Consider the following 9,610-nt stretch of genomic DNA (forward strand, 5'->3'; position numbering starts at 1 on the left):
AAACCTAAGTAAACCCCAAATCTACCTTTTGAGTCAGAACAAAGATAGTGAATGCTGAGCAGCAAGTCAAAGGACATAGAAATTAAAAGCTCTGACACTCAAGTGTGGGCAAAAATTCAAGGAACTTTATGCATTCCGTCCACGGGACACAGATAATCTTCACTTTAGAACTGGCAAAGTCTGATTCATTGCCTCATTCTGACCCTTATCACCATCCCACTTCAGAATTTGAACAAACAAACAAAAGTCAGACTGCCTTCTGCAGCAGAAAGGATTTATGCTAAATACAAGCTGAAGATCATGCCTTTAACGAACCATTCTGAATTATCACAAGTACAGGTGTTCTTCTACATTTTGCATATTAGAACAGGTATAATACTGGAAAACAGAGCCAAAGTAGCACAGACAGAACTTGTTCCACTTGGTAACTTCAGAGAAATGCCTAAAAATTCTGTCAGAAGGTTAAACTCAAAGATAAATGGCAGAAAGGTCACATTCCCGAGCTAGATACCAGGCAGAGGAACATAACCAAACTTGCACACTCATCTTCATGTCCTGAATCTGAAGTAACTTTGCATCAGCACGGAGAATTCTCAAAACAAATTGCCAGCCAGGCCAAAACTGTACCATTTATCTATGGGTAGCAAGAGGATCAGTCTACTACTCGCAATTATGAGCAGCTAAGTTCTTCAGCATTTCATAATTCTCACAAATTTCTTGTTTACAAATGCAAAGAAAGATGATAGGCAGTACTAGTCAGGGAGAAGCTCCCAGTAACAGAATTTCAGTGTTTAGCCTGCTATATTTTCTTAGTGAGAAACAGAACCCACATTGGCCAATAACCAGCTCAGACAGCTCATCTAGAGCTGCTGCCAGAGTACCAAGCTTGGCCAATGTGGAAGTGGTCCAGAAAGAACCAGAAGCAACACAGTTAATCAAAACCTGGTGACTGAACACAGTAGGATTTTCAACAATAAAGCAGCTAATCAGTGCTGAACAATTCATTTATTGCTAGGTCACTCTGCTTTATTGTAACATATCCAAGCACCTCAGGGGGCAAAATATTCTCCTGAACTTCGCCAATATTTTGTCCAAAACATTTTACCAGCACAGAGCAATGCTAGCAAGCACTGTGAGCCAGAGCTTCAGAGACCTTAATATGATATGTGCAGTCACAGAGAGCTGCACTCTTGTCACACCAAGTGAAGGACAAAAGCACCATGACCTAAAAGGCATCCAGTACCAGAGCTGCTTTTTGCCCCTTTTTCCTATAAATTGAAACATAATAATTAAATAATCTCAGAAAGCACTTTGAAGAAAAAAGTATGACTGGTGCTGCTGGCTGACTGACACATGTGTTCCTTCTGGACTGTATTTTATGTCAGGAATCAATACAAGATAAAGTGATTTTGAAACAGAACCAATTTTCACAAATGCCTGAGAACCTACAGAACTGACTTCCAGAAAATGAGCCTTCATACTGCTTTTCTTGTTGTTATGAGAGAAATGCATCTCAGAAAATTAAACAGCATAATCAATATTTAATTGGGAAAAAACCCCAGATCTATGCATTCTCACACAAATTATATCCCCTCCCTTTTATTTTTCTGTTTGCAATTTTAATAGCAATATTCAGTACACAGATGGTGCTACTGGAACCATAACACAAGTGGAAGAGACATGTATGGAAAAACATTTCTCATACCTTAAATTGACACACATATTGTTGGTTGATAAATACATAACTATTGATCGACTTAACAGCTTTACTTATTTTATTTTATAACCTCATAGTTACTTCTTTTGTCCTTACTGCTTTCTAGTTAGCATGCCTGCTCAGAAATCACCCAGGGAAATGGGTTAACTAGAAAAAGAGTTCATTTTCTTCAATTTTTAATCTTGCTTTTGGCAGTGTGAACCACAAGGTGCCATATTAAGAACAAGTGTAGGAGCAGGAACAGGGATTTTTTTATATACATAATATCCAACAGCCATAAATAAGTGTACACTTGGTGGAAGAACTTTTTTCGTGCCAGAAATAACAACCTGTAACAAACTTCAGTACAACATATCTGGGTATATCCCACCATCAGCTGATGCAAACAACTAGAGGAACAAGACACAGCAAGGATAGTTAAGGATATTGATCATTTTGACATTTCACATGACCTTTAAAGAACAGCACACACACACACACTGGTTTATACATCAATGTCTTGAATCTGACAAAGTTTGGCTTAAAGTATTTATATATTTTTCAGGGGTTTTTTTCCCAGCTGAAAGGGAAAACAGAAAATGCCCATGCTCCTGGTACATATGCACACTGCATTTTGCTTTCTCTCATCAACCAACCTCCCCAGTAACACTTTCTGGAGACCACATTGTTTTATCATCTCTGTTAAAGCAGACAGTTGGGTAGACACCTGACATGAAGAGAGGGAGCAGTAATTTCTCTTGGACTAGCTTTTCAAGTGATTTATCTTGCCTTATGTAGAACTTGGGACCAACCAAATGGTCAAACCAAGCTTTTCTAAATATCAATCAAGTATTTCCAATCAAGTACTTCCACTGAAATGAATTGGCAGTTTTCCTGGGAAGCAAAATGTTGACAACTTGCATCAACATCTGTCCAGAACAAAAAACTTCGAGGTTATTTCAAAAATAAATGCTACTCTTTATGAAACAGATTTCGTTGACAAGTATAGGACAAAGAAAATAGTACTGGCTTTTGCAAAGTATTAGCAAAAACTTAAGTTACATCTCTGCTATCTAAATTGTAATCTTAAGAATATCTTTCTTTACATTTGTTGACAATTTCTGTAAAGGCACTGCAAAATTGTGAATATTTTATGTACTAACTGAATATAATATAAAAATTTTAGTATTTACAAATCTTTTTTATGGTTACAAATAATTACCTTTGTGCTTCCGTAAGAAGTCAATACTTTTCTGCAGCACAGTGGATTTATCCATCTTCCTAGCATTACCTGGAAGCATGGAACCCAACTCTTTGATAAGTACATTAAACTGATCTCGGCGTTTCTTTTCGGACTTGTTTCTAGACACTCTGCAAAACAAAATAGAACATGTTTTAAAACAACTACAAAACTTTCTTATAAGCTTCCTACTACTGCCAGGTTCCTGGTGCAAGCAGCCCCTTAAGAATTTCTGCCATGAGAACTGTCACAGAAACACCTGCTCCATATGTCAGACACCATTTTTGAAGAGTGTCCTCCTCCTTCTCATGGAAGGGTCCAGCAAAGCCTTTGGAATAAATTTACAAAATCTAAATAATTGAACCATGGTTATAAATACTCAATATATCTGAAAAATAACAGTAAAAGAAATTCTGCTGAGGAATATGGCTATTTAAAAAAGAATCAAATTTTTATTCTTTAGAAATCACCCTGGTAAGGTAAAGCCTACAACTACAGGACATTCCTTAGCTTTAAATAACTTTGAAACTTACCTTTTTGCTTTATCTTTGTCATCTTCTTCCACCAGCCCATCAAAAATGCTTCCATCATTTCTGAAAGAAGCAGAAAGAAATAAATGTTGAATCAAAAGTTCCTCTCCTGTGAAGTCCAATCACAATGAAGTGGGGAGAGGAAAGAGCCCATTATTCATCATCTCCATTACATCAAGAAACCAAGGCATTGTTTTACTGTGATGCCTCACAAGGACCATCATCAACAACCTGAAGCTAAGTCTGCTATATACTGTTAGCAAGACATTTACTAAAGAAAAAGCAAAAAGCCTTACATTTCTGACACAACTCAAAGTATTTTCAGACTATTTCTAATGAGAACTTACAATCCTAAGCAAACATTTCATTGAACACTGCTATTTTTCTAGCCTCTTGATTATTTGCACTACCATACCCTTTTGAAAACATGGGAAAGGACACATGTCATTTATTTTTACTTCTTCGCAACTTCTATTCCAATTCTTGAAAATATATCTAGATATAATATTGATATATATTTTATATATACATATATAAAGTATATTTTTCTTACGTTCTGCAGTATTATTAGAGGAAGAGGGCTAAGGAATAGGCTATACTTCACCCATACACAATTTCATAAATATATATTTAATATCAATATCAAACAGTAACTGTTTTTTGCTGAATATTTGCTTCCTCACCAAGAATCACATAGCTTTTCCTCAACTTGACAACTGTCCATCTACTGCTAAACAGGTAGTAAAACATCAAAATGAGAACATGTTTTCCTTTGAAGATGTCTCAGTACACTTCATACAACACCTTTGTTTCGTTTCCTTTTGCTTTGAAAATCAAAACTGTTCTTCTGTTTTCCAAAACTGCTGCACAAGGGATTTCCACATTTTATTCTCTAACTTCTTCTGCCTGCTTTCAGTCTACACAGTGCTGTCCAGCCTGACCTCTGTGCGTCCATTCTGAAATTTTTTATCCTAATGTTTCCTTTCCTTAAGGCAAGTAACCTTCTTTCTAAAAAGCTTACCTCATCTCTCTGATCTATAAATCATCAGGCAATTGTACTGTTCATTATGATAAGCAGTGATGTTAGGAAGTAATTATTTTGTATGCTACTCTATAAGCATCAAGCTTTTAGAACCAATTAGTATATTCAAAAGGCTGAAGTTTCAGTGAAATGGCACAAAATTTCACTAAAAGAACTGACAAGTCAGACAAGCATTTTAAAAGTTTTACCTTTTGCTTTTATCGCTATTCATTTCAATCAGGTTTAACTTGCCATGAATTTGATGCAAGTTTCATTTCCTGAAGTTTCAAAAATGGTAATAACACAGAATATTAACAACAGATGTTCACCTAAGCTGCTAAGAAAGTTCAGGTCAAGGAATCAAGTAGAAAACATGCCTCAGCTATTGCTTTTCCCTTGAAATAGGTTAGCAGGTCACTTCACTATCATCTACACCAACACTAATCATATAAATGTATTTGTTTTCCTTAATCAAATACTGAAGTTCTAAAAAAATTAAAAATTCAAGTAAACATTGAAAATCAGCTCAACTTGCACAGAGGTTGTTCCATGGCTGAAGATTTCTTTAATTTTAAGATTAACCTCAAACAACTGAAATCCTTATTTCAAATTACTACAAAATGACACATTTAACAACTACCAAACTAACTTTGCCAAAACCAGCCAAAAACTCACTCCCTTTATTCTCACATAAATTAGTCTCTAATTATATTAACCATAAGGACTATTAAAGAAAGCACTGAACAGTAATTCTCCCCAAACTCTGTGTATCTATTAACATACCTGTCTGCAATGGAGCTCATTTTATGGGTGCTTATGGTAAAAAACATAACACATCACACTTTAGTCTTGTGGTAGACATTTGTACGTTTGCCTATAAGAGAAGAAAATATTAGGATGTGACTGGAGGAACAAATGTGTTCTTCAGGAGAGCATATTGAAGTTCCATTTGCTGTATAAGCTGCTCTTAACCTTCCCCTCTCTTCCAGCCTTCTGCTCTGCCCTCCTACCTTCTCTAAGGCAGTTTCCATTTCGATCATAACACGGATCTCAGTATGTCAAGAGAATATTGCTTTATTAAATGCCACACTAACTAAGTCTGGGCTAAACCAATACAAACCTTTTTATGACTCTGAATTCAGACATAGCTTTTCATTATTACTTTCACTATTACCTTAAGGACCCTTGTAATTTTCAAGGTTGAACAGATGTAAAATACACTTAGCAATATATTCTATTTAGAGACTGTGCAAGCAGAAAGCATTTGGGATAGAGTATTTTACTGTAATTTTTTCTTGAGCACATTATTATAATAGACATGCAAAATGATAACAATAAGATAGCAATTAGAATGTGTGAGAAAGATAATTAACCTGACCATTTCTTAAAGCAGTCACTTATTCACCACAGAGTTTCAGAAGGTAGATTTTGGGTTTTTGGCTGTGCATACAATTTTTAATAAAGATATGAATATAATATTAATAGTGAAAGAAGAAATATAAAATTAAGTATTTAATTAAACAAGTTCCTGCTTTTAGGTACCCAAAATTTACAACATTACATGGATTATGAAAAGGCTGAAGTCAAATATAAACCAATACAATTAAACCCTTTTCTTTCACATGGAAAAGTTAGTTGTCAGAGGCTGCTCAAAAGGAGCAGGAAGGTTGTAATACTGGCAGTGATGACTCACAGGGAGGATTTGTATCTGAGAGCATCAAATCCAGTGGAACTTGCAGTATTAATACCAAAGTAATATGGCAGAAACTGCATGATGGGGAAACTCAGGAGGAAAGATCATGATTCAACCAAACTGTCTCAGAGTCTACAACAGCCACATACTGTGCAGATTTGCTTCACAGGAGTAATATTTTTCCCCACAAAGTTTCATAACATGAGTGCAGGAGGAAAGTAAATGGGAGAGTTGTGCTGCAGCACAAGGCATGCAGACATTTTTGCCCAAATGCCCCACTTCTGCCAGTAGTGTGGCCCAACTTTGTCTTGCCCTTAGTCTCCAAAATCTAGTGCTATGAAGACCCACTGGAAGCAAATAATTTCTTCACTCCAATTCTTCAAAATAACTACTGGACTGGCCACGCTGCCACTATTTGAAAATCAGCCAGAAATGGCATAAGGAAAGTAAATGATGAGGAAGTGTTTGTTTGAATTTTTGTCAAATGCATGCAACAACAGACAGGTTGCTCAGCAGTAAAAGCTAACTACCATGACTGGCATGGAAGTAAGTTTTAAATCAAGAAAAAAAATTATAAACTTATTTTCATTTAACTTACATAGTGAGCACTACTGCAGCTATGCACTAATTACACTTTCATCCCTATCTTAATTTTTATACAGAATTGGTACCTAACATAAGGGATCAAGAGTAATATCAAATTATGCAAGAGAAATGGTACAGTTGCCTTAATCTGCAAAAGAAAAATACCTGTACAGCTAAATACTGAAAACTTTCACCTGTGACATAACTGACACATTCATTATGCAGAGTAAGAATTTAGAAGTTGGTGTTTTCACTTTAACAGAGCACTCAATTTCTAGAATTCAACCAAATCATTCATTTGTTACACTATGCAGATCCTATGAAGAACTGGCAACCTAGACCCTAGTACCCAAGATGAATAGTTAAAAGCATTGAAAAACTAAAGGAAATGGACCTGTAGAACACTTGTTTCTCATTTTTGGAGGTCTGACCCTTCTGTCTTTGCATTGAAATTTGCAAGACATTGAGCATTCTCAGAGGTTATACATGTCAAAGGATAAAACTGCAGACATAATTCCAACAAAACCAGGCAAGTTGAAAGTAAACACTAGATAAATAAAGGACTATGTCTTTTTCTAAGATCCAAATTCAGTCGTGTTCTGGAGAACAAAGTCTGTTCCACTACTTAACACTGCTACTTAGCCTTTCAGTGTTGATAACTAAAAGCCACGGGAACCTTATTAATTATAAGAACACAGTTTTACCTTTTACGCTTTGGGACTTCTTGAAGTGTGATGTTTAGGGATGAAACCTGGTTCCTTTGAAGAACAATGTGGAGTTAGATGTATCCTCTTCTGCAGAAATTAAATTCTGAACTGTCAAAAAATAAAAAGGAGACCTTTAAAATCAATGAGCTTTAAAATTATCACTTTTTAAAAATGACGAGTAATCGTTCTAACAAGAGTAATCTATAAATGCAATATTCTGCTTATTAAAAATATCTCAAGTATTTCACTATCTGAATTGACCTTGCTTTAAAGTTCTTCTTCTTGATAAGCAGGATGTTCTGACACAATTTCATTTCTGTTTCAAGCTATCACTTTATGCCTATCTTTAGTCTTGATGGCCTTTTCACTTTTGAATTTGGTATCACCCATACCATCTATATCTTCTACTTGCTACCTTCAAAGTATATCTTTATACCATTACTTAAAGCCCATTCCACTGAAAATCTTACTAGGGCCTCTTCTGGCTTTCTCAGTTTTATATCTTCTCCTCTCCAAGCCTCCAAAACTGTCACTCTCAGGACTCCAGAATGTAGAATGCTGCTGCTGACAGCTAGCAAAGTTGCACATCTGCATTATTGCTACTCCCTCAAACACACCCACTAGAGCTTTCTTTCAAAATCCACTTCAAAAATAACTCCAAGAATGTAACCCAAACTTACTTCACAAATGCACATCTTCCATACTGAAACTCAGCACCGACATAAGCTATCAGCTAACTCCAATCTCTTTATACCATTACATTTCACTTATAGTTTCTTCCCTCGAACCATGCTACTTTCCACATTTTTAAGCCTCACAAAATCAGGTTTTTTCTCTCATCTTTAACCTGTTTGCATCTGCCTTGCCTACTGGTCTTAAAATAAAACAAATTCACTATACAATGCACTTGCACCATCTTCCTAAAAAATTACTTTTAGAATTTAATATGCTTTAAAAGGAAGCTGGGATCTAAAAACCAAGGTTATGTTACTCTTAAATTCATTGATGGCTTTTATGGAAAACAGAACTATCACTAATTTGATTTGAAAAGTTAAGTTTCTTCTTGTCCTGCACCTAACAGAGCTCTTAAGTAGTTAAAATATAGATGCAATTATTAACACAGGAAGTTAAAGCACAGCAGAACAATCTGCCAACAGGAGAAAAACAATTACAGCATGATTCAATGAAGCCACTCGTTCTTGTCTGGCCAAATAACCTGCTGGCCCATTGACCTACTTTTTAGGTGCTTACAGCCTCCTCTCCTATTCCGTTTTGTTGCGTTTGACAAGTGCAAACATTAATAGTGACAAAGAGTCCCATGGAAGCCTGCAACATGAAACCCCTGTTTTGAAACTGCTTGGAGTGGAACAGCTCTGCCAACTCTCACCCAGCTCCTAACAGAGTTCTAACGAGGAAAATTTTAGACCTCATCTGTTCGGTATGTAGAGAGGCTTTTTTTTTTAAATCACAACACTTAAGATAAACACCGCAGGACTTAAGCACAGAGCCATATTTGATAATGTCTGAACCAGAAAGTTTTTACAGATATTTCAAAAAGGGATTTTAAGCTGAGCAGTAAAGAAACACGTTTATATCATAAATGAACATAAGCAAGCTTTAACCAGACCAAAAGGGAAGCTAATCACAGTGGAAAAGCTTTTGTAGCCAAACCCACAGAGGTCTCTAACTCAGTAGAAATGGCATACGTGTGAAAGCCAGAAGAAAGGTCAAGACTCCAACACACCAGCACTGGCAGCCACAAGTGTGCAAAGGTCATGGGTCCATCTCCATAACATTAAAAAAAAAAAAAACCAATTGCGTGCATTTGTCTCTTGATACTATGTCTTTTATACACATTCAGTGCAAGTTTTCAAACTTTCCTGCAACCCAGAAGGCTAGAAACTTAGTATCTTTAAGGAAGCTGAGGTCCTCAATCAAAAATCTTAGCTGCTACCATGGATATACAAACTATTACTACACAGCATTGCTCAATCCAGCAAAATCACAAAAACCAGCAATACTGCAATTTCTGCACTATGCTGACATCACTCATGGAGAGGCAGTAAGTTATTGGGTGCCAAGTTACTGCTTGGCCAAAGAAGCAAGGTTCTGAAAAGTCACAAGGTAAAAAGTCACAG

At 36.1% G+C, this 9,610-nt stretch overlaps 1 protein-coding gene across 2 annotated transcripts in view; it reads right to left on the reverse strand.

Annotated features, from left to right (window-relative positions):
- The window catches only part of CLOCK (clock circadian regulator), a 31,709-nt gene extending 24,129 nt beyond the window's left edge, over window positions 1-7,580 (reverse strand). The window contains exons 1-4 of one of the 2 annotated variants that reach the window (XM_009076112.1): window positions 7,470-7,580; window positions 5,271-5,361; window positions 3,470-3,529; window positions 2,919-3,067 (exon numbers count right to left, since the gene is read on the reverse strand). In XM_009076112.1, coding sequence (XP_009074360.1) covers window positions 2,919-3,067; window positions 3,470-3,529; window positions 5,271-5,317 — 256 coding nt within the window. In that variant the 5' untranslated portion in view covers window positions 5,318-5,361; window positions 7,470-7,580. Of the gene's footprint in view, window positions 1-2,918; window positions 3,068-3,469; window positions 3,530-5,270; window positions 5,362-7,469 lie in introns of those variants that run through there. The other variant, XM_009076111.1, reaches the window with a different exon arrangement.
- Between the last annotated feature and the right edge of the window lie 2,030 nt (window positions 7,581-9,610).

Source organism: Acanthisitta chloris, unplaced genomic scaffold (genome assembly GCF_000695815.1).
Source record: "Acanthisitta chloris isolate BGI_N310 unplaced genomic scaffold, ASM69581v1 scaffold6316, whole genome shotgun sequence".
NCBI classification, from domain to species: Eukaryota; Metazoa; Chordata; class Aves; order Passeriformes; family Acanthisittidae; genus Acanthisitta; species Acanthisitta chloris.